The sequence below is a fragment of the Triturus cristatus genome, chromosome 2_2 (genome assembly GCF_964204655.1).
Source record: "Triturus cristatus chromosome 2_2, aTriCri1.1, whole genome shotgun sequence".
NCBI classification, from domain to species: Eukaryota; Metazoa; Chordata; class Amphibia; order Caudata; family Salamandridae; genus Triturus; species Triturus cristatus.
Window position 1 is genome coordinate 83,683,267 of NC_140582.1, and position 24,874 is coordinate 83,708,140.

General features: G+C 47.3%; 1 protein-coding gene across 1 annotated transcript in view; it reads left to right on the forward strand.

The window, feature by feature from the left end:
* Positions 1-24,874, forward strand: part of GSR (glutathione-disulfide reductase) — a 145,726-nt gene that overhangs the window by 55,878 nt on the left and 64,974 nt on the right. The window contains exons 4-5 of the mRNA XM_085641083.1: positions 2,709-2,778; positions 19,908-20,055. Of these exons, the coding sequence (XP_085497209.1) occupies positions 2,709-2,778; positions 19,908-20,055 (218 nt within the window). The remainder of the gene's footprint in view (positions 1-2,708; positions 2,779-19,907; positions 20,056-24,874) is intronic.

Here is a 24,874-nt window from a genome sequence, read left to right on the forward strand (position 1 = left end):
GTCATACGCTGATAATTTTCAGCACTTTAAAGGCGCTAGTGTATGGCTGGAGAGAAAGTGTGATTGCAGTGTAGCGATTGTAGGGAGTGTTTAATGTTTTGAGTGCACAACACCAAAACAGCGGGAGCTGTTCATATGGTGTTGCATATGCATGCAGTGGAAACAAGCTTGTGGTTGCGGTGATTTGTTCCGGCTCAGGTGGAATGATCGAGAGTTTGGCTCTTGCATTCCTTCCTAGTGATAGTTATTGCTTCTGTCAACCGGTTGTGTGATCATCTTGGGAAGATCCAGGTCTTTATTGCCTTCTTAAAGATGGATTTGGATATTTTAGAAGGCGGTTTCACTTTGCTTTTCATCTTGGATTGATGAATAGCCATGTGGAATTCCAATCTAGATGGAAGGTTTTCTTCTGTGACCATATCTTTGTAGCTATACAAGATCTAGATCACAATGTGGCCAATACAGAATCTTAAAGGTAGAGCATCTGGCAGTTAATAGCCACTGAAATGTTCAAAGAGCATGTGAGATGTCGTCTCATTCTTTAAGGTGTAGTAGTTGTTTTTGCATTATTTGGAATAGAAAGAGCAGAGCTCCCAGCCCATTTGCATACTCAAGACTAGGTATGACAAGTTTGATGGTAGCCTTGCGCTTCTGAGTGCAACCTAGAGGTGGGAAGATTTGTCGTAGAGTTCAACTGATGTAGAAGGCACGTTTAATGATTTGGTTCACTTGCGAGGAAGGGGTGGCGGATGTGACGAGGGATAGGATGGAGTCTGTGATCACAATGAGGCTTCAAACTTGTGTGAATTGCCTTGATTGAAAAGTGTGTTCCTTGGACGGATGCTCATAGGTGGATAGTTATTCCATTCTTTTAGCTTGTTAAGATCTTTTTTTGAGACTAAGGTCATTTCTCTGTCTCATTTGGTTGATGCTGGTTTATCCCTGAGATATCTAGGTGCCTTGGGTTTACCAGCTTTAAGATGATCTCAGTTTTATTGGCTTCGTTTTCGTCTGTTAAGGTAAAGGACTTAATGAGCTCTGGTAGAAAGTTCACGTAGAAGTTGACGAAGAGTGGTGAAATGTTCGAGCACTGAGGTACATCAGCATTTGTGATGAAAGATGATTATCTGAATAAATGACACTGAATTGGTTGGAGAGGAAGGAGGAGATCTAATCGAGGGTTAGTTCCCTTATTGCCAACACCTTCTAGTCTCTGTAAGTGGGAGTTGCGACTAATGTGTCAAATGCAGGGGGCTGGTCAAGTATAAGTGGGAGTACTTTAATGTTCTCCATGTTGGTCTTCAGGTCATCCCAGATCGAATCGGAGCAGAGTTTGTGTCTTTGCAACGTCAAACTCTGTTTATGGGCCTGAAAATTGTTTGTGTTCTTCCACGAAGTTGCAGACCTGAGCAAATGCTGCTCTTTTTCAAATGTTAGGAAGTCTTGCGGTTTGATGGGAAGGTGCTTGATGATGGCGAAATGTTGATGATGATCCTATGAGGGATAGCGGTAACCATTGAGAGTAGAATATTTATGAAGGTTTGTCAGGATATTGGTTTGAGGATAAATTTCCAAGATAGCTAGATTTGAGCAGATCGCCTAACTGGGAGCCCTAGCATTGATTGAAGAAGGCTGGAATCTGATGTCTGGTGTTTTTGTGTAGTCTTTTTAATCTTGGTCTCACAGTGCTGGGTGATCCTTGCTCCTGAGATGTTCTTCTAGTATCTTTGCATTAGCCACTTGATGGTCTGCAATGGTGTTTCAGAATACTGAGACTTGGGTTTTGTTCTAATTGTACATGAAGTGTTACAGAATTCAGTGAGGATTCTGTGAAGTGCTTTAGTGGTGCATTTGGCCTCCGAGATCCTGTGTGAATAGTGTAGTCTTTAAAGAGCATGATTACGTTCTTCTGTTTCTCATAGGAGGAGCTTCCTGTACAATTTTAACTTTCCACAGACCTTAATGACCTGTCTAGTTTGCTTCATCTAGACATGAGCACGAAAAACTTTTGCAAGATATTTTTAAACATTATCGGTACTAAATCTCAACTTCTCATGTATTGTTGCTTTTGAAATGCACGCTTTGCTACATTGTTGTGCTATACAGCCTTTACAAAGCTGTGATTATTAACTCACAAGGTTTAGCATTGTTATCCGAGATGTAAAGCAGCTGTCGCATAAGAATAGCATATGTAAATAGAAATTTAACACAATAAAAAAAATAAAAAAAAATCCTACCCTTTCAGCGGCCTTTCATTTATTTTATGAAGTTCCACCAAGGAGAAATTAACAGTGCTAGTAAGTCTCAAATACCCATTGGTCTCTGTCATGTCCAGTCAGAATTTTCTACGACCTCACCTGGACCCATGCTCCAGCAGGGCTGACTTTTTTTGGGCTGGCTTCAGGTCCCGGGATTGGAAGACACGTCCTAAATGTCTTGTATGCCACCATCTTGCAGGATTAGTAGCTCTATCCCTGATCCTCAGGAAGATAAATAGGCGTTCCCTTTTAGATTCGGAGGGGAACTTTTTTAAATTTTGTACAATTTTTCATATAAGTAGGTTGATGAGAGCTTGGATTTGTGGAGCAGATGTACATGACGAAATCCACCTTCCTTGGCATTGCTTTAATTTGTGTTTGGCTTTTTTTGTTTATGTAGTTATCCAGCGGTAATCTGGCTTTGTAACGGTAGTTTGTATGTTGTTGCAGAACAATTAAAGAAAAACGAGACGCCTACGTAACCCAACTGAATGGCATCTATCAAAATAACTTGAACAAGGTTTGTAACCACTCTTGAAGATATTTTATTGTATTATATTTTATTTTAGGATTTTTATTGCACTCTTCTGGCCCTAACCATGCCACAAAGCACTTTTTGGTTGTTCGAGTAAACAGTAACTAACTTTGTTGTACAAGGTTGTGTGTTTTATAGTGTGAGTGATGTGGGAGGTATTTAATGTCATTTGTGTGGCTCGGAGGTATGCTCCAGTTATGTCTCGCCAAACTTGTTGCATCTTTTGACGTCATTCATAAAACCTGTGCGTGGGATAAAATAGTTTTTTCTGTGCGTACAGGGCAATCACCTGAGCCAATGAAGGAGGAATTGACTGCCACACTTTGCTTGTTGTGTGTCATATAACAGATTTTTCACTTGAGAATGTTTACTTCCAATTTCATTAATTCTGTAAGCAATATCTAGAGGACCAACGAAATAAGGATTAAAAAAGAGAATTAATAAAAAAAAATGAACACCTTTATTTCTGAATTTTACAGTGTTACAAAATGGAGAAAAGGGACATAAAAAGTACAGCTATACAAATTGCAGTAGTTTGAACTGGGGCTAAAGTCCCATATAATCCAACCCATTCATTACAGCCCCTGGAGACCAGATCACATTAGAATAGTTCCTATCTAGTTGACCCCCCCCCCCCCCCCCCCCCCTTAATCAGTGCTGGTGATCCAGCGAAAGGTCAGGGATAAACACTTCACAGTCTAGAAAAATTTAAAATGGGCCATATATACGTTCAAACTTCCTGGCTGTTTCGCTGGGGGTCAAGTTTTGTAATTTACTTTGATCTTGATTAGTTAACTCATTACTGACTCAAAATTATTCTTGAGCAATGTATTCAATGTCTAATCTTCACAGATCAACACTCTTCCTTTGGTCGATGGATCATTAGTTGAGTAGTTGATGGTGATATGAACAATTAACTAACTAATTTATTGATCTTAGTGAAATAATCACAGACTCTGGGTTAGAATCAATGAATTTTATCTAAATCTCAGTCATAAATGAACGCTCATTAGTACAAATTCACTGTGCAAACTCCAACTTTCCTGGGGGAGAAAAATTCATTTAGCAAATGCATTCAATTCAGACTCATTCAACAAACAATGCATTAAGAGTGGATAGATGGAGAGACAAAAGGCACAATAAATCATACATTTGCAAAAGATATGCACATTTTAAGACCGATTAATAGTTACCCAATGGTGATAACGGAAAACCAACCCTCTGGCCAAAGGACTGGTGGAGGTCCCCTGATTAATAATTAGGAGAAAAAGACTATAGGACAGGATCAGGACAGGGCAATACTTAGTAAACTTCTCTACAGACCTGACGCACCAGGGCGCATCCCTCTCTTACACTCTGTCCCTCCTCGATATTCTTCCGGAATCTTCAATCTAATCAGCTTGTCATTCAGGTATAAATCTTCCCAGTTTGTTCTCTACTTTCCACATCAGCAACAGCTCTTCTCTCTCTCTGTCTCTCTCTCTCTGTCTCTCTCAGTAAAGTTGACAACTAATACTTTGTCATACTAGTTATAGTCTTCATTTTTGCACGTCCCACCCTTAAAAGTTGCAAATATCGATGGTTTATGGACTTTGATTGGGCAATTGTCATCACCCCAAGCTGTCATATTCAATTTACTAATCATCTCGCGTCTCATCTCATGTCTTGACAGACCCTTCCCCTTTAGCTTATTCATGTTTTATTTTATTTATTTATCATATATCTAATGTTGCAAATCAAATAACATTTATATGCAATGTCACAGTCGAGAACAACTTTTGCACATCTCTTGTCCTTGGCAGCCTGTCAGCGACTCGATCAGGGGTTCACATCATAACTTTTCTGCGCATGCGTAGCTTGCCTCCATTTCGCCGCCATCTTTTTCTCTTGCATGTAACAGGCCCAAACGTACACTATTACCAAAGGAATCCTAAACCGATGTTCATTTCTCAAATATGTGATTTTCACTGTTCACCACCCACTTCTACTCTATCCCATGTTATTATCTCTTTCTTTAAGCAAAAGCATTAGCGGCAATAGCTCTCTTTAAATTCAGGCAAGCATATGCCGAGCATGCGGTATCACCAGACCTAATTTTAGTAATTCTTGCGCATGCGTGAGTTTTCCTTCTCAAAACGGGTTAGTCACGTTACTATTTACGTAATTCTAGTTCGCCCATGCGCAAAAGCGTTTTCCAGGTTAAAGCGGGTTTTAGTCGCGTTGCATTTTATTTTCATTAATTAAGCATGCATAAAGCTCTCTTCCCCATATATATCTATGTTGTGTGTGTATAATTAATTTTGTTTTCTTTACTAGTTCTAACAATTAGTACTGTTAATGAGGGATTGCTCCAAGCAAATTTCGTTTTCTTGAATCCTTGCTCCATCACTGGTGTCTGCTTCTGATCCATCCTCGCTCTCCCCATAGCCCTGAAAATGTTCCAGTACTGTCACCAGCAACGGCCAGCCCAGATCGGAGGTTGGGGGGCCAGGGCTGGATGGGGGGGATGCAGGGGATTCGGCAAAAACAAATATAAAATCAGAAACATACCTTCTCGCCTCTTCCTTGCCGTGTCTCTCCCCCGTAGTCCTCCCTCGCTGACCTGAACAGCAGTAAGCACACCCAGGCCCCCAGTCAGCCAATCACAGTGCTGCCTCAGCAGCATTGTAATTGGTCTGAGTGCCATGTTTTGGGAGCCTGAGCATGTTCTCAATGCAGGCTGTAATGCAACCTGCATGGAGAACATGGAAAGTGCGCAAGACTGATTTGGGCGGCCCAAGAGGGCCGGCCAAGCAGTCATTGCGCACTTAGGAGGGTGCTACCACTCCTGCCCTGCCCCTGTCCCCTCATGCAAAGTTGCAGAAGTAGGAGAAAATAAAATGACAATAACATGAGTTATCATTTTTTTCTCTTTATTTCACTGCTAAAAAGCAGTGGGGTGACTTTCCTTTGCCTTAGCGGAGGAGCCGCCACTGACCATCACCCACGTTTGGATTTCACCATGAACTTTGCCATCGTATCTAGTCAGCTTGATATGTTGCTCTTCATGAGAATTTTGAAACTATCTATGGAGCTATTCACAAGTTTCTGCATCTTTATTAATTAATTCTCTTCTTCAATATATTTTATATACAGAATGCACGTTACGTTTAGCCAGAATCTGCAGTATTTTGTAATCTCCTTATGATGCCTCCAATTCTCAAAGTATTTGTCACATAAGGCATTTGTATGGGCAAAGTTGTCATAGAATCAAGAATGGTGAGTTTTGCCATCTTAAATTGGCTTAACTAAACAAAAATGATTTTTCTGCCAGTGAATCTGCTTACAAAAACTGCTGTATGAGTGAGCCCATCTGCAAAATTCGGCTGACACATACAAACCCAAACGTTTTTGTAGATAGTTTTCCACCCTATATATTTCTGGAGATTTACTTCTAGGAAGAGCCGGAAGAAATAATTTTTAACGAATTCCCCCCAAATTGACTTGGTGAACGGAGTTTTTCCATTGAGCGATAAGGAGTACTTTGTGTTAAGGGGAAAAAGTAGCATATTAATTTTAACATCATCTTTCCACATACTGAAGTCAAACAGAGGTGCTGTAGGTATTTGACCGTATCAGAACAAAGATGTGGTTTGTCACATATATTCTAGTCATTAGATAGGCCCTCCTTACGAATATTGTGGAATTTGGCGTTTGAGTTCTGGCGGACCTCAAACTATGATTCTTGCTGGTATCCTCAAACCAAATTCCAGTGACTTTGAGTCCCTCCCCCAACCCCACCCTCTCCCGTATGAGGAATAACCACTTGAACCTGGTAATGTTAATGACGCGTCCTTTTGTAGGTAGTTTTTCTTGATTGAATGGGGAAAAACTGCTGATATTTTCTGGCTGCTCTGAGCAGGTGAAAAGTGTTGGTGCTAGGCCAGTTCAGGTTGTGAGGTGAAGAGGTGTGGGAGGAGGGGTGCAGGGCAGGCTTGCACCTGAAGGGGCTGCGATGCTGCCCACTGCCCCAGGCTCGGCAGCAGTACAGACAGGCCCAGTGTGTCCGTGTCTAGAATTATCAGGTCCAGACTTACAGGCCTGATAATTCCGGGCCAGAGAGACTTAGAATTGCTTGTAGAATTTTACTCATAATGGGGGCTGTTTGGGTGAGGTGAGATTCCTGCCGAGTCCTTCTGCGACAGAAGCCCAGTATTAATAAATACGGCAGATGGTGGATGTCTGCCTCATAATGCTGAACCCAACAGGGTCTGCCTGAGGTTGTGCTCAAAGAGGGACACTTGTGCCTCATGAACTACCTTGGAGGTGTTCTTTATTAGTATGAGCTATCCCAGGCAGTTCTTTGATCTGTATGCTTTATTCAACAACATAATTGATCAACCCATTCTATTATTCAGGCTACTAGACTTTGGCAGCGCTGGCTCTAATCTCAAATGGCTTACATTGTACATATAGAATCGTCATCAAGGAGTAGCTCGACTCTGTTTTGGTCTGAGCTTATAAAGTCTTCAAGCTTCGATGTCCCGCAGGGTTCAATCATGTTGCCCCTCTTGTTTAACATGTACATGCTTCCCTTGGCCAAGCTACTTCCTCAGGAAGGGGAGGGTGCACTTTTACATGCACTTGGATGACACCAAAACAATTTTTTGTCTCTCGTCATCCAAATGGTCCAAGACCTATCTATCCAACGAGGTTGTTTAACTTTTATAAACTGGTGGATGGCTAATAATTTTCTAAACCGGAAGGAGTCTAAGATAGAGTTTTTTCTCACTCCTGTTTAGTGTACAAAAGCCTTGGAATGGAATGACCTGATGGGCCCTGTACAATCTGCTGCTACCTCTGTCCGCGGTTTAAGCATATATATTAGTCCTGACCTCTGTTTGAAGACTACAATTGCAAGGGTAGCCAAGATTTGGTTCTGGCACATTAGAACGTTAAGACTACTCCTTCCTTTCATAGGTAAACTCATCATGTTCAAGTTATCAATGCACTAGTGCAGTCCAGAGTGGACTCTCCACTCCCCAGTCTTCTCTGTACCAGCTTCACTTGGTCCAAAATGCAGTGGAGGCTACTGATTAGAAGTAGAGTGGTTTTAAAGCCAAGGTAATTGTCCACAAGGCAGTATATAAAAACCCACCTGAATTTCTGGCCTTGAAATCCTACTGGTACTCTTCTCCTCCTGCCATTAGCTCAACCATAGTTAACACAAATGCCATTACCCAAGCATGGTGCAAAGAAACACCCAGACTCCGTAATAAGTATTCACAATGATTTGGTACAGTAAAGATAGGAACACTGCTCTTTAACACTCTCAGACTGGTTTCATCCATGCCCTCTAAACCATGAAGGACTACAAACCAAGGTCACTATACTTGGTTTAGTAGTCCTTCAGTTGACGTTCTTCCCAAAGCCCTCTGGCTTTTACTTCATACTTATGTCAGGTTAAAATAGCAAGCCGTTTCCAAATGCCCAGGGTTCAAAACCTCAAAAGTCTTCTCTCTTTCAAATTACAAAAACTCAGCAGCGTGAACAGCACAAACATTGGTAAAGTCAAATAAGATGGTCTGAGGACAGTCTTTGGACTGTATGTTGGTCTTTAAAGAATAAAAATGGTACCTCACTTGTGTGGGTGGGCCAAGTGCCTTTGGCAGGGAAGTGCCCAAAACGTATTGTGGAGTCATCAAATTTACCAATCACAAAACTACCTGTTTTTTTGAAGGGGGGGGGGGGGTCACCTGGGTTTTGACCCCGTGCTCGGTGGCCACCGGCAGCATTACACCAGGTTCCCTCACCATGTGTCTATGAGTCATGCAGCCGAACAGGCTTTGGAGTTTGTCTCATGGATCTGTAGGGAGGAAAGCCGGACAGGTCGGGGGCTACAATGTGATCGATGACCTGCATCAAGAGGTTTGCCGCAACTTTTGGCAGTATTTTAGTTTCAACGTTGAAAAGGGCTAATGGCCGACATACAGCACAGTCCTCCGGTGCCTTGCTCGACTACTGGATGAGGACTATGTATACCTGCCTGAGGTCCCTCGGAAAAATGCCTTGTGCCCTGGAACTATAAATTAAGGCTCTCAATGGCTGCAGCAACTTACTTTTGACATATTTGAAAAATTCTGGGTGAAAGCCATTTGGTCTTGATGATTTCCTGCTCTTCAGTTAGGGTTGGGCCTCTGCAGTCTCCCCTCCATGATGTCCTTCTCTAGGGAGTGCCAATCTAATCTCCTTAACTGGGGGACAGGGATGTTAGCGATCATGTCCCTCTCAGCCCCTGGGGAGAGGTGTGAAGTGTATAACTCTTGGAAATACTTTGCAAAGGTCCAAGCTATGACCTCATCAGAAGCGTCAGTGTGCCCCAGTGTACGGATCGCAGAGATCCAAATCTGGACCTGCTCCCTCTTGGCAAGCCACACAAATAACGTCCCTGCCTTGTTCCCCTGCTCATAGATTGTACTCTATTTTTGCCCTGAAGAGTGCTCTGGCTTCCTGTTGCAGTAGCTGTGGGTAGTGTTCCTTAAACCGTGACCCCCCCTCCCCCATTGTCGCATCTTGTGTATATATAGTCGGGTAGTCCAGTCCGCTAACTCCCAGGGAAGCAACAGTCAGCTGGCACTGATGTGCACTTCAGGGTGCCCACATGCACACTGGGAAGGGATCCAAAATACCCCGTGGGAGTTATGTCTTGTTACAAACTCTGCTTTGGTGATTTTGCAGTGGTGCAGGGGCAGCTTTCCTGCAGTGCTGCAACAACCCTGTCCCTACCCTTTTGCGCTTCAGTCTTAGTAGGAGTTGCCCTGGACCTGCGATGCGATGAGTTTGCCATCTGGAGGAGTGTTCTGTGCTTTGGGCAGTGGATTACCATATTGTTCCAGCCAGCCCCGCACCTCCCCCGCTGTGACAAAAAAGTGAATCTTAAATTCTATGGTAATTCTTCGGCCCGCCAGGAAGAGCAGGGCATATTTGGGGCAGAGTGGCGCATATGCCGTTTCACTGCCGAAACCGTCACCCGTTGGCGCTGCACCACTGTCGTATAATCCAGTACCAAGGACCATGGAAGCATGCATACTGGAGTATATGGTCTCAATGCCTGAAGTTCAATAAGCGTGCCACTATGGGCCTAGGTAGGCCCCCGGTGCTGGAGGTCTGCCGGATACCCTATTCGATCATTCTACTATGTGTAGGGTTGCAGCCTTTCCTTCCAGCACCATTGATGACAGCCATTGTTCCACAAACAGCTCTGCGCACTGGCCCTTTGTGCATTCGGGCACTTACAGCAGGTAGAAATTATTGAGTAGGGAGTGCCCTTCGGCATTGTTAAGTTTTGCTGTGAGGATTTCCCTGTCTGTGGTTTGCAAACGACGGTTGCAGCTGTGCGAGCGTGGCTTCCACAATATGCATTTTGTCCACGAGCTTCTTGTGGTCAGATCGTAGTAGAACCACATCAGTCACGAATGTCTTGATCTTCAGTTCTAGGGTGTCCTTGATGTGTCGAATGGTTTATAGGATTGCAATGGTGTGAGCTTCCAAGTCCCGTTCAGCCCATTTCTTGGCTAGGCCTTTGCCAGGAAGAGACCTCCCCCCACCCCCTACTGCCAGCCGGGGCCCTCATGCTTGGTACGCACCATTGGACAGCGGGGAGTGTTGACGGGCACTCTTGTCAGGATAGCTAACTAAGTTAGTCTCGCCTCACTGGGCCTCAGAGACTCTTTCCACAGCACCCAGCCCAGTCTCTCACTGCATCCAGCCTTCCCTGGCATGTCTTCAGGGCCTGTGGTGTCTCCATGCCTCAGTGGCCGCAGCTGCGAACAGGTCCACTTGCCCTTCACCAGGGAATAGCCTCCTCCATTACGGCCTCTTCCCCCGTTATCTTGAGGATAACCCAGCACTGCAGCTGAAGTCTGCCACAGGAATCCGGCTGCGGTTGGGGTACGGTCTCCACAGGAGTCGCCGCTCCTCCACACATCTCAGGGCCGCGGGTCGGCCTCTGGGCCTGTTTCACAAGCAGGTCTCACTTTTGCCCATCTGCCGCACCAGTCACCAGCTCTCCAGACACTCCAGGCTCTCCGCTCGGCTACTTCGGCATAGCAACCGTTTCAGCTGAGCAGGCTCTTCACTGCGGCCTATTCTTCCCTGGTATTTTTAAAGAAACAATGGTCCTTAGAACAATGAGGATACTAAAAGAATAAATATAGTCCAGAATCGATACTATATTAGGGGGGATGTCCAGCCGGACAAACCCTTTTAATTCTTCAATGTAATATTCACAATTATGAAAACATACTTTTTGTGGGACACAGTCCTGTATCCTTCAGGGAGAACTGACATCACATAAAGATCAATTACATACAAGTGAACAAAAAGGCATTTCAGGCAAGAAGGGCAGAGCTTATGTACATTATCCAATGTTAGAAGCTTTTTATACAACAACAGATGCACTTTTTCACACAATGGATTAATGTGCACGTTGTTTGCTTAGGTCGACGACGTTTCGATCCTGTCGTGAAATACTAGGATCATCATCAGGACAAGATAATTTGCTGGCCTGAGCATAAGAAATTGCCCAATGAACTCAGTAAAATGTATAGTCCGGTTGTAGAAGTACGGTGAGACCGTAATAAAAGGTATATGCTCGATGGAGGCTTATTTAAACCTGTACGTGGACAGGCCGGGAATTCAGGGCCATGGAGTGAATATCCAACGGGTTTAAGGCAGGGCGACAATGGACTCAATGCTGCATGGGTCCTTCAAAGTAGGGATTCCGAGTGACCCGTCCTTTTACTGAGTTCATTGGGCAATTTCTTATGCTCCGGCTGGACATCCCCCTAATATAGTATCGATTCTGGACTATATTTATTCTTTTAGTATCCTCATTGTTCTAAGGACCATTGTTTCTTTAAAAATACTATTACCCAAGGTCCTTGATTACCTCGTTTGGGTTCCCTTGTTTTTTCAAATAAATTCTTCCCTGGTGGCCACGTTGTTCTTTTAAGCTCAGACTCACTGGACCGTGATCAGGCGTCAAGGGCAAGTTTTAGAGGGACACCTGCCGTGAGGTTCCCCCCAACAGTTATCGGAGGGGGGAACTCTCACACGTTAGCGGGATTTATTTCATGGGGCTGCCAGGATCCTCATGCCAGTGGGTCCTTGGCACGAGGAGCTCGGTTTCAGGCATCCGACTCCATTGGTGCCTTACCCTATGAATTTGCAACTTGGACTTAGTACATGTGTTTGTCTGTCACTTGATAAAATGGTATGTGAAAGGCGAGGACTGAAAACATGGAGCCCTGCCTACACGCATCCGATTTGACAACTCTGCCATCAATGCTTCTCATCGCCGAGACAAAGAAGAGTGTTTGCCGTGAAAATACATTTAAAATTAGTGATGCTAGAGCAGGGACTTCAGTCCCTTGCATTGTACGTGACCGTAGTCCTACATTTTCAGGGAAATCTACCCTACCCAGGCTGGACGAGCAGGGGTGCAGTTTCAGGTGGGGTGTTTGGGGTGTGACACCCTTCAAATACATTCTTTTTTTTTTTTTTTTTTTTTTTTTGAAACCTTTTATTACAGGTCTTAAAAGTATACAAGTATGGGCCCACAACCTTCCAGCCGGCCGCTAGCAATGGTAGGAACATACGACATACATTTATGGACACGTGGTATTACAGGAGGAGCATTTCTCCGTAGGTAACAATGTCAAAGCCACATCATCCAGGCCCCAGTATGCGGTTTCATTTTAAATTAAGAACAACAAAAATTAAAACCACACCCACAAGGCAACCCACAATCAAAAATAGCAGCACGTGCTCCCCTAGAGGGGGGATCCCAACTATACACAGAAGTGTGAGGAGGGGGAAGAGAACAGAGCGAGGACTGGGGGAACCCAATGCCCGGCAGCGGAGGTATGAGTCGGCTACGGGGATGGGGCTGGCGAGGCACCAGGCAGCAGCGGTGGTGCGCAGATACCCCCTCGGTAGGCGTTCCAGGGGCCCCATACTTTCACCCATGTCCCAGGCTTACCCCTCGCCACATACACCACCTTTTCGCGAAACATGCACCAGTCCATGTGTTCTTTCCAGGCCGAGACCGTCGGGGGCCTCTGGGATCCCCACAGTTGAGCAATATCACGCTTGGCTATCATATATCCCAGAGTCACCCACCATGTCTGCGGCGCCGAGCAATCAGTCGGTTCCCACACATTCAACAGGCATCTCCTCGCTTCAGGCAACAACGCCACATGTGTAACCAGTCGCAGCACATCATGTACACCACGCCAGAACCCCTCTACCTCCGGGCACTCCCACAAAATATGCATAAAGGTCCCCAAAGCACCACACCCACGCTTACACAACCCATCTCCAGCATAGCCCATACGCAGAAGCTTTGGCCCCGTCATGTAGACCCGGTGGAGTATCTTGAGCTGGACGAAGCGAAGGCGAGCCGGTATGGCCACCTCCTTCGGGGAGGCCACCGCGGAGGTCCAGTCCTCGTCGTCCAACTCCAGCCCGTCGGCAACCCAAGCCGCACGAAGGGCAGTCAACAGGCCCGAGCGGTCGTTTATGAGCTTTTTGTATATAAGTGAGATCGTGCTGTCCGGGATGTGCCCATCCAGCATTCTATCCTCCAGGGGGGAATATTCCGGGATGGAGGCAGCGTCCGAGAAGACGGAGCCCAGCGCATGACGGACCTGCAAATACCGAAAGTATTCACTGCCCTGCAACTGAAACTCCGTCTGTAGCATATCGAACGTTTTAAATCCTCCCCTCGTCCAAAGATCCCCAACTTTACTGATACCTATTATGTCCCACTTCTCGAAGCCCTTAGAGGTCCACAGGGAACCTAACCGCTCAGACGCGTATAGTGGTGATGCCCGGGTCAAACGGTCCTTCCACCCCATAGCTGCATTGGCCGCGTGCCAGACTTGCACCATGACACGCGTGGGGCCCGTCAGACGAGCGTCGGGCGCGCTAGAGTAGAGCGCTCGATTGTAGTCGCCACCTGGCAGGAGCATCTTGTCCATTTCAAATGCCGGGTTTAAGGCGGGCCCGAAGAGGCCATGGTTAATGGCGGCGAGCTGGGAGGCCCAATAGTACCGTTTAATATCCGGGAGGGCAATCCCCCCGTCAAACCATGGGAGCGTCAGCTTAGCCAGAGCAATGCGCGGCCTCCCGTCCCAGAACAGGCGGCGTTGCAGACTCTCCACCTCACGGAAGTAGCGCGCCGGGACCAAGTCCATAGTGTTCTGCAAAGCGTACAGAAAACGCGGCAGAGACATCATCTTGAACAATGCCGCCCGGCCGAGCGGCGAAAGCGGCAGGCGCCGCCAGCGTGCGACATCTACTCGCAGACGCTGGAGGGGGGGAAGCAGATTCCGTTCATACCGGGCCTCCGAGTCCAGAGTAATGAAGACACCCAAGTACCGAAATCCCTGCGGGGCGATCTGGATCGGACAGCCCCGCGGGAGAATAGGAGCCTCCCCAGAGAGAACATACACACACGATTTAGCCCAGTTGATGACGAGACCGGAGTTACGACCAAACGAGTGTAAAACATCAACTAGCACTATAAGTGATTTACGTGGGGAGGCTAGGTACAGAAGGATGTCATCAGCGTATAGGGATACGCGGTCCTCATACTCGGGGGTCCAACGGAGACCACGGATGGAAGGCTCCCACCGCAGCCACTCCGCCAGGGGCTCCAAGGCAAGCGCAAAAAGAAGCGGCGACAAGGGACAGCCCTGTCGCGTGCCCCGGCCCAGCTCAAACGGGGCCGATACTCTTCCGTTCACGACCACCTGCGCCATTGGGCCCGCATACAACAATTTGACCCAACTGATGAATCCTGGGCCAAATCCGAACTTCGCGAGCATCGCCCAGATGTATGGCCACTCAAGCGTGTCAAACGCCATGGTGGCGTCTAAGGACGCCAAAATGGCCGGTTCCCGTATAAATGGGACGCGCGCAAGCACCCCATGCAAACGCCGCAGATTAAGGGCTGTATTGCGATGGGGAATAAAGCCAGACTGGTCCTGATGAACCAGATCTCCCACCACACCGACCAGCCGATTGGCGAGTACCTTAGCGAGAATTTTGGGCTCCGCATTCAGTAGTGAGATAGGCCGATAAGAAGTAACCCGATCCCGAGGTCTCCCCTCCTTATGGATCACCACGATTGTAGCCAGACGCTGGTCAGGCGGGAGGGAGCCCAACGAGTGGGCCGCGAGGAACATTGCGCGGAGGTGAGGCGCCAATGTATCCGGTCGCAGCTTATACAGCTCGATAGGGATAACATTCGGGCCCATGGCCTTGCCAGAAGCGACCGAGCGTATGGCGAGGGCGATTTCGTCGGAGGTGGGAGCGGCATCCAGCGACACCCTGTCCTCCCCGGACAGGGAAGGCAGCGCGATATCCCTGAGCAGGGCACGGGAATCCTCTTCCGAGCAAGAAGAGACCGGGGAATACACCTCGCGGAAATACTCCGCGAAACAGGAGACAATTTCTTCTGGCTCAGTTACACACACACCATTCGTTTTCTCAATCAGCGGGACCACACGATTCGCTCTTTCCTTTTTATCCAACCACGCTATCAGTTTACCAGCCTTATCACCCACATCATACAGTCGCCCCTGTTGCTCTCTACTAAGGCCCCTGGCCGCCTCCGTAACGAGGGCCCTATAAGCCGCCTGCTTGAGCTGGAGGACATGTAGTGCAGCGTCCGTCACCCCATCTTCTAGATTACCCTCCAGCTCCGCTATTTCAGCCTCCACCCGGGTCACCTCCTCCCGCTCGCGCCTCCGGGCGTGGGAAATAAGGGATAGGGCCTCCCCTCTAAGTACTGTTTTGAAGGCCTCCCACAGGGAGATAGCTGAAGGCACTGACCCCACATTCTCCTCAAAATAGCGCTGGAGGGATTTAATCAAGTCAGCGCGAATGGCGGGGTCGCGCAGGTACCAGGAATTGATTGGGACCACCCTGCTCTCAGCCCTCGGAAAGACATCAAAATGCAACAATAGCGGGGAGTGGTCCGAGATACCCCGTGCCAAATGGCGCACCTCCCCCACCCTCCCGACATGGGCCGCCGGGACAAGGACATAATCAAGCCGTGAGAGACTACCATGGGCCCCCGAGTGGAAAGTGTATTGCAACAGCGTGGGATGTTTTAAGCGCCAGCAGTCCACCAATCCCAGTGTATCCAAGAGGCCGGACAGCCACGCCTGTGCCCGGGGGAGGTCCCTAGGGGGGTGACGATCCACAGTCCCAGAAACCACCGCGTTGAAATCCCCCCCCACCACCAGAAGCCCCCCCGGAAGGCCAAGGAGGAGGCGTCCCAGATCTGCAAAGGTGGTCGACTGCAACCCCGGTGGGACGTACACTGACACAAAGACAACCACTTTGCCCTCCATTCTCCCCACCAAGACAGTGTAACGTCCCCTGTCATCGTGGAGCACCTCATCAATTTCTAATGGGAGCGAGTTCTTTACCATGATACCCACACCCCTCGAGCCTGACGTGAAGCCCGAATGGGCCACGAGGCGGTAGCCACGCCGATTCATGGCGCAGAAGGAATTGCCAATAAGGTGTGTCTCCTGCAGGAAGACCACATCAGGCGAAAGTCGCTTCAGATACTGTAGGACCACACCTCGTTTGATCCTGTCCCCCAGTCCATTGACGTTCCAAGACAACAAAGTCAATTCCCTACCCCCCATCATACACAGAAACCATCATTCGTCCCCCCGAGAGCACAGTAGAACCAACACAAAAAAAGGGTTGCCTTGTGATAATAACGAACAACACCCCATCCCTGCCCACCCACCCCAACAAAACTCCCCCCTCCCTGCACCCCTGCATGAGCCCAGACAGCCCCCCCAACGTGCAGTGTGCCTATCGCCCCATAGATAGTTAAACTAACTAAACCCCCAGAGGAGGAGGGAGAACCCCCAAGAGACCCCACACAACCTCCATAGGAGGGGAACTTAAGCAATCCGACATATAGTCAAAAGTGGCATCATTTTTGTCCCGAGCGAGGCATAATATTAGTCCCTCAGTCTTGATCCGGCGAGCCCTCTCCCCCGGCCGCTCCACCCCCGCCACCCCGATCCCGTTCTCCGGACAGAGTATCCAGCCAGTCCCCGGCCGCTTCGGGACGATCAAAAAAGTGTGTGCGACCTTCCACCTCCACTCGCAGCTTAGCTGGGAAAAGCATGGCGTATTTGAGATTTAGGTCCCGAAGACGGCGCTTGACACCAAGGAAGCTCAGTCTCTGCTTCTGGACCGCAGGGGTGAAATCAGGATAGAAATTAATGTCCATATTGTCAAGTCTAATCGGTCCCTGTAGTCTGGAGGATTGGAGGATAGCGTCTCTGTCCCGAAAATTAAAAATCCGGGCGATGAGAGGTCTCGGAGCGGCTCCGACCTTAGGCCTTCCCCCGGGAACCCTGTGGGCCCTCTCCACTGCAAAGAATGTACTCAGCCCCCGTGGCTGGAGGTGGGTAACAATCAGGTCTTCCACAAAAAGGTCCGCCGCCGCTTCCTCACGTCCCTCAGGCACCCCGATGATACGGATATTGTTCCTCCGGGCCCGACTCTCGGAGTCCTCCAGGCGACGATCCATCAGCGCACTCGCCCGAGCAAGCCGGCGCACCTCCGTTTGCAGGGCCGCCACGTCTGTCGTAAGGCCCGATGCGGTGTGGGCCAAAGAATCGACTCGGTCGTTGGTCTTGGAGAGATCGGCCCTTATCAGGCCAACATCTACGAGGACCGAGTCGATCTTCTGCGCCAGTGTGTCAAAACGCTGGCCCACAGAGGCCTTCATCTCGGCGATGGCGCCCATGACATCCCGCAGAGTCAGATCCGTGGGCAGATCGGGGGCATCAGTAGGGCCCTCAGGGGACCTGCGTGGCACCTCAGGAGATCCCTTCTGGAGGGTATAGCGATCCATGCTGTTGGACTGGTGGGCTGCGCCACGTCGGGTCGATTTTACCTTTGCCCGATCGCCATCTTGTTTCGTGGCCATGGTCCCAGTCTCCCAATCGCACCAGCCACGTCGTGAAGGGCGGGCAAGTCGGTCCACGGGCTCCGGGGGGGTGCTACCCCAGATCTGCGGGGCGGATCACAGCCGGCGGGCAGGCAGGGCCCCCCAGCGAGGCCACACCAACACACGAAGCCCCGCGACCCAAACTCGCATATACAGCAAGGAGGGTGCGAAAGTGAAAGTGCGGGTTACGCGAGCCACCAAGCCCTGTCCGCCGCTGTTATTCACTTCGTCACTGGATCGCCCCACAACGCAAATCCGGGGTTCGGCTAGGAGAAGGCCGCAAACCTCAATCGGTGCTAAAGTCGGTGTCCGAGGTCCGATTTGGAAGTGGAAAACGGGCGCCACCTCAGCTCGGGCTCACCAACACAGTCCCCTCATCTAGGACAGGATATGTTCAGGATAGTCATAGGAGGTCGCGGAGGTCCTCGGGAGCCTCGCACCTACGCGGCCATCTTGGTTGCGCGCTAGGCTCCTCTCAAATACATTCTTGGCTTGGTAATTGAGTCTCAGGGCCCTAAATCCTGTTTGCTTTATCTGTGTCTGTTTTCTCATGTTTCTTATTTTGCTAGAAAACTTCTAACTTTTTTATTTTTTTCATCAGAAAGATAATAAAATAGTAATGTGCACCCATGGACCTGCTCTTTGAATGGGCTGGGTGTAAATGTACTACTTTTTGGAATTCACAAGCATTGGGAGTATTAGACTTGGAAAGTTGCACAAGTCTCAGGTTTCCAGGCAAACTCCTTCCAATCAAACACCCAAAAGTTGGTGGGGTGAATGTTTGAAATACTCAAAATCGTGACAATCGCTTGGAGTTGCATTCCAACCCATCATTTTTTGCCCACTGTGCCACTCTAGGCAGAGATCCAACTAAGCAAATCAGTACTGGCTCTGTTCCTCATGGAAGCAGTCCATCCTGAACCTTGTTCATGTCACCCCTCCACCCTGCCGACCACTGCTTTTTTTGTTGAGAAATTTGAGATTTACACCCCCTAAACCACACTGACTAAGGTACACACCTGCATGTCCTGTTCAACAGTCCTACAATGGAATTTCTTGAGTGTTTTCTGTCAGAATATCAAGTTGAAATGTTTTCTCTGTTTCCTAATCTCCAGTGACCCCATGCCTTGTTTCACTTCTGCCTGCTGTAGAATCCTTCCCTCCATATAACTACTGTTAAATTGATGTTAAACTTGGCTTGGCTTCCCATTCTTTCTTTCCTCTTCTGCTGGAAAAAGGGTCCTTACTGTGGTGATAAAAAAAAAGTCTGTGGGGGTAGAACTCCACCCTCTGACCCAATTATTGAGTGTTCTAGGGGTGTGTGCTATCACCATCCCTTTGCTAAACAGAGCGTTCCCCACTATACCTGTCAATATTTGCATTCTTGAATTGATGCACACTCAAAAGTCAGATCAGCTTGTTATCTAATAATATCGACAGAAGCTTGAGCACTCCAATAGTTGAGATGCTCAGCTCAGCATGTCTGCTCATCCACTCAGCAGTCATTGGTAGTTGCCCCTGCCCTATGGTTTTGAAAGGAGAAAAGAGATGCTCCATCAACCATGTGCTCCTTCAACTTGGAGGATAATGCCCTAATCATTCCTGGTAAATATATTGTAATGGAGGCCAGAGAGAACAGGTAGTCCACCGATGACTACCTTGAGCTTCGTCTGATTTGGGAATCCTTATTATCAATATAGTCCTTCAAGATTCAGAGTAGAATTCCTGGGATAGAACCCCTATCCATGAGGGAAGCTGATTCAATGGGCTGCCATCTCTGTACTTCACAATGTCAAACAACACCAAAGGCCTCCTCCCTACTGTGAGCTAAAGGTTCATCTCCTGTTAAGAATTATTGAACATAGCATGGGTAGGTATCTTGTCCATGGTACCAAAAAAAGAAGCATGGGTGGGGTTGGGAGAGGACAACATTTGTAACCAATATAATTTAGTTTGGAACATATTTCCTCATTGATTGGAAAGCAAAATACTTTTGCTAAGTACGTTTTGAATTTGAAAAAATGCATACTGGTAACTTTTATTAGTATGTACTCTAACACATTTTATTTTTCTGTTTCAGGCAAAGATAGAAACAATTAAAGGCCATGCAATATTTACATCTGATCCAGAACCAATGCTGGTTGTCAACGGGAAAAGCTATACAGCACCCCACATCTTGATAGCCACCGGAGGAAGACCATCAATTCCGCTTGAAAGTGAAATCCCTGGTAGGTCAATAGATGTTTATGTGAAGTTAGACCGGATGTGCTCTTCCCATTCGAAAGCCGGCATGTGCAATTTGCACACTGACTAGTTTGCAAATGGGGCTATAATTGCTACAATGCAACATAAGTATTTAATGTCTGTCCAGTCACAGGGCATTACAAAAACACCTGATAATGAGTAGTACTTAGGCAGGTTGCAATTTGCAATAGTTTTTGATTGGCTTCAATTGAAGGGATAGCACCCTGCAATGGACAGCTTTTAATAAAAAAGAATTCCTGTTTGAGAAGTCATTGGGGGAGCAGGCAGTAATACTCAGCCTGCCCTTCCCGAGGCCACATACACAATGCCCAAAAAGGAAGATACCACTTCCCCTTGAGGTGCTTGGTATCTGATCAATGGTTTGCAAACCCAGTTGCAGTCACAAATTGATATATGCTATTCCGACCTGCAGATAGGTAGGGTACACCCCTCCGATTTGCGATTTGGACATCGTCATAAAACCTCTTTTGTGAGTCCCAAAGATTTTTCCGATTTGAAATAAGGTATTTTTGTGGTTGTAAAACCTATGACTTTGCGATTTGTTGGGTTGCAAGCGCAAAATACCTTTGTACATAAGGCCTTTAGTGTCTTTCTTGAAGCACAAAAAGAATTGTAGTCTACTGGATTCAAATAAATACATTTCAGGGCCTGCATGACAAATGAGACCACGCTGTTGCTACAGAGAACAATGAAAACAACTCTTTCCTTTCCCTTGATGTCCACGCTCCTTGACTTTTCATGTGATGGACTTGAGACCGAGTTGATTTAATTGGGGAGTCCAATAGCATGCTGATTTTCCTTTAATACAGACTCTTTTTATTTTAAACTGATGAATAACTGGCCATTCTTGGCGAAACCTCTGGGTCCTGTGAATGTCATTGTGGGCACAGTGTCCCTTCACATTTATGACCGCACTGATATACTGGGCTTGTTTGTTAGAACCTCCACAAAATCATCTGTGTTTGTTATAAGGGGTATTTTATTTAAAAGAAAAAAGTAACAATTTGAATCTCCATATGGAAACCCCATATTTTTACGGTTCACATTGGGAGACCACGCTGGGATTTCTGACCTGTCACACACATTTTCTAAGCATGGGTCTCCATGTGTCTGGAGATTGCAATGTAGGATGTTTTTCCGAGGTTGAAACGCTTAGCCTGTTCTGACATCACCTGTGAATTCGAGATTTGCAATTTGTGACAATTGAGTCCCTGCATCAGGAGCCACGATATATGTGCAGGAAAGCTCTTTTTCCCGTTTGGGATACATGGTTCAGCAAAAAACTGCCCTAGCTGGGTCTTGGTTTCACACTTTTTGCAGCCTGCAAACTACCACTAATGAAGACTGGTTGTTGCTAATTAAAGCTGGATCTACAAAGTCTAGGCCCTGATTCTGAGTATATCAGAATAGGGGGATACCCTGATATCGGAAACGAGGCCAACATGCTGAGTTGATATTTATCACATAGAAATTGCCTTTTTGCCACTCCTTTTCTCCCATTAAATTGTGACAGGTTTAACCTGATATCTGTTCGGAATATACCTGTAAACTTGGAATTGGGGCCGTTCTTTCCAGTGTGATTTGTGAGCACTCTCCAGTCTCCCTTGAAAGGGCCTGCTACTTGAAGACATAAAGAATCTCCTTCTGTGCCTTGCTTATGCACCCCACCACCATTTTAATTCGTATCTATTGATAACCTCACCAAACTTCAGCCCCATGGTTATTAGGGCAGTTGTTGGAAAGTGAGAGCGTGAACAATATTTCCACATTTAGCCAATTTATTACATTCTTATCTTCTGGTTTTCTTTTTCAAACAAAACAAATTAGAGCAACAGGCTATCCTTAAACCAGTTTCTGGAGGGGTTCAGATGCCAGAGCTCCAATTTCTTTGTAATCTGCCAAGGAAAGGAGGAGCAGTGGTTTGTGTCCTGCACAAGAGGAGGGCTGGTCTGACAGGTCAGTGTGTTGGCCGGTTTTTGGGTGCTTTTTAGGTCTCGCCTGAGCCAGCGCATGCGTTGCTCTGCGAGACATTTAGTAAGTGGGTTTTCAAAGTGCTACCACATGCTTTTGCTGGCCTCAAGCTTGCGGTTACGCACGCTTGCACGCGCGCAGCCGCCATCTGCCTTTCTTTCATGGCTCATTAAGCCTTACAGCGCGTGAATCATGCTCCTCCACCCCCTTGCTCTCTGCTCTCACTACCCCCTCCCTTCTCCCCCTCCCTCCTCGTCAGCTTCATGGCAGCACGTGAATCATGCTCCTCCATCCCCTTGCTCTCTGCTCTCTCTTTTCATTTCAGTGTTAGCCGAGATCAGACTCTCACACTACACACATAGCCGAAATCTCTGACACGCAGCTCTCCTCCTCTGTAGCAACCCCCTTCCCTGCCTAGCCTTTCCTCACGACCAACGCCCTCCCCCCAACACACAACCCGGCCCGCTCCCGCACACACACAACCCAACCCCCCCCCTCCCCCCCGGCCACTCACTGCCTATCAGCCTCCTCTCAGCCAGGTCCCTCGCCGCTTTTCCTCCTCACTGCCCCTGTTTGTTGTCTGGCCTCTTTTTACCATCTTTCCTCCTCAAATGCAGCGCACCGTTCACGGCCCGTCACCCTCGCAGCCCCCACATAACCAGCTCGGCCTGGCACCCTCGGAACCTGCCGTGCCCACAGCAGACGTACCTCTGACAGCTGTACTCTTTACAGCATAGCCCTTACACCTCACAGCCGGCACCCTGGCCCCTGCCCTCGTTACTGCCCATTCCTCACAGCAGCCCCCCCCTTCTCTGTCATAGCCTGGCACCCCTCATGCTGCCCCTTCAAAGGCTGCCTTCTTCACAGCCTTCCTCACCGCTTGCCCTGCTCGCTGGCTTTTCTTCTCACTGCCTACCTCCTCGAAGCCTGGCCTCATGCACATAATTAAAATGAAGTAAACATTTGACAGTATAATGCAGATTTTCCAAGCGAAAAAACATAATTCCTAATTTTATATTCAACAAGAAGGCTCGGTAAACAGACCGTGACCTGGTGTAGCCAAACAAAGTCCCCAGACAGAATCCATGCAGCAAATCCATTGTGACTTGGCTCCACTCATTGACTCCAACTAATACAACACATACCAGGACCCCTACTCCCCTCATCTGCAGCCTTCCTCCAGCTGCTATCCACTCTTTATCATCAAAGACACGACTGCACTCACTTCTGCAAGGAGGGAAGAAATCTGACTCTGGGTGTCATAAGGACTACAAGCAGGAACAGGCCGTAAATAGAATCTTGTGTCAGCTGTCAAGATTTCAAAGTTTACTGTTAAAACCTCATCACCTCCCTTAAACTCCTACCCTACACCAGTTTCACCTGCACAGAGCATCTTCATTAGTGTTTTAGCTGTTAGTAATCTCCAAAATCAACTCGATCTCACACTGTCCAGCTCCCACACTTGTTCACATCCCCATTACGTTCACATCCTGCCTGATCTATCCCTCTTCTTAAGACAGGTAGCCACTATGAGGTCCCCAAATCAATCCAAACATCAAGCTCTTAGCCATCTCATCCAGAGTGCTTCCTTTCCTTACCACTCTTTAAAACGCTCGCATCTCTGGTACTCATCGGGAATGTTTCAAAATCGGCAGCAGTCATTCCATAAAAGTAGCTGCCTGCATATGACTTCTCACTTCAACAAAAACAAGCATTGGCATAGCCAATAGGTCTTGCATTTGGGACCTTATAAGTGTTTAGCCATGCAACATTTGGTGTTGTTGCACCAAGGATATTCTGCTGCATAACTAAATACTTATAAGGTCCCTAAAGCGAGACCTATTGGCTATGCCAATGCTTGTTGGCTTTTGGTGAGCCTGTTTTATGGTCTGGTGGGATGATTCTTTTTCTCTAGTATTACCACAAACATTGCCTGCAGCAAACACAAATGTATGCAGTCAACATATCTTGAAAAGAACATACACAGCTTGTCTTTACAAGTAAAAAATTGCCCTGATTTGGAAATGGGGGGGCTATTTTTAATATTTTTCTCCAGGCCGATATTCTTCCCCAGTCCAACCCTGTCTGTAAAAAGCCCCTCTATACAGGATTCGGGTCAACCTATGATACCACAGGTTGTGCACTTTCCAGTACTTGTGTGCTAGGCAGGAGCAGGACTTAACTGCAATGCAACCTCTCTGCCTACTTCAGGTTCCACACTGTCTATAACTGAGTGAGTCTGGTGACGCTGCATTCACTAGGTTTCCAGTAAAATCAGACTGTCCCTGGACCTGGCTGCGACTGGTGCTTTATCTAACACAGGAGTAATCGAGAAATTGGTGAGAATGAAGGGTTTAATTATGCCTATGTCCGCCAAGACCATTTTCTAAGGTCTTGCGAATAACACTAATTAGGATAATTATTCCTAGTGGGTGGGGGTGTACTTTTGCCACCAGCGCAAATCGTCTTCCTAGGCCATATCTTTAGGATCTTTGCACTGAAAAGACGAGAATTGAACCAATCTGGTAAGTCATTCACGTTCAAAGGTGACTTTGGTAGAATCCAAATAAGGCAAGAGACTGATGTAGTGTGACCCTCTTTTGCCCAGATATTTCAACATTAGGAATGCAGAGCTCCTAATTGTGGATATCTCTGAATGGCAATTAGGAAATCGGTATTCATAATGTAGAAAGTACTTTTAATACCAAATAGCAATTCCTAATAGGTTGCAAATTGACCTACCTCATGAGATAGGTCGCTGTTTGCAACCCATAAGGAATCGCAGCCATCACAGGGATGATGGCCTGCTGG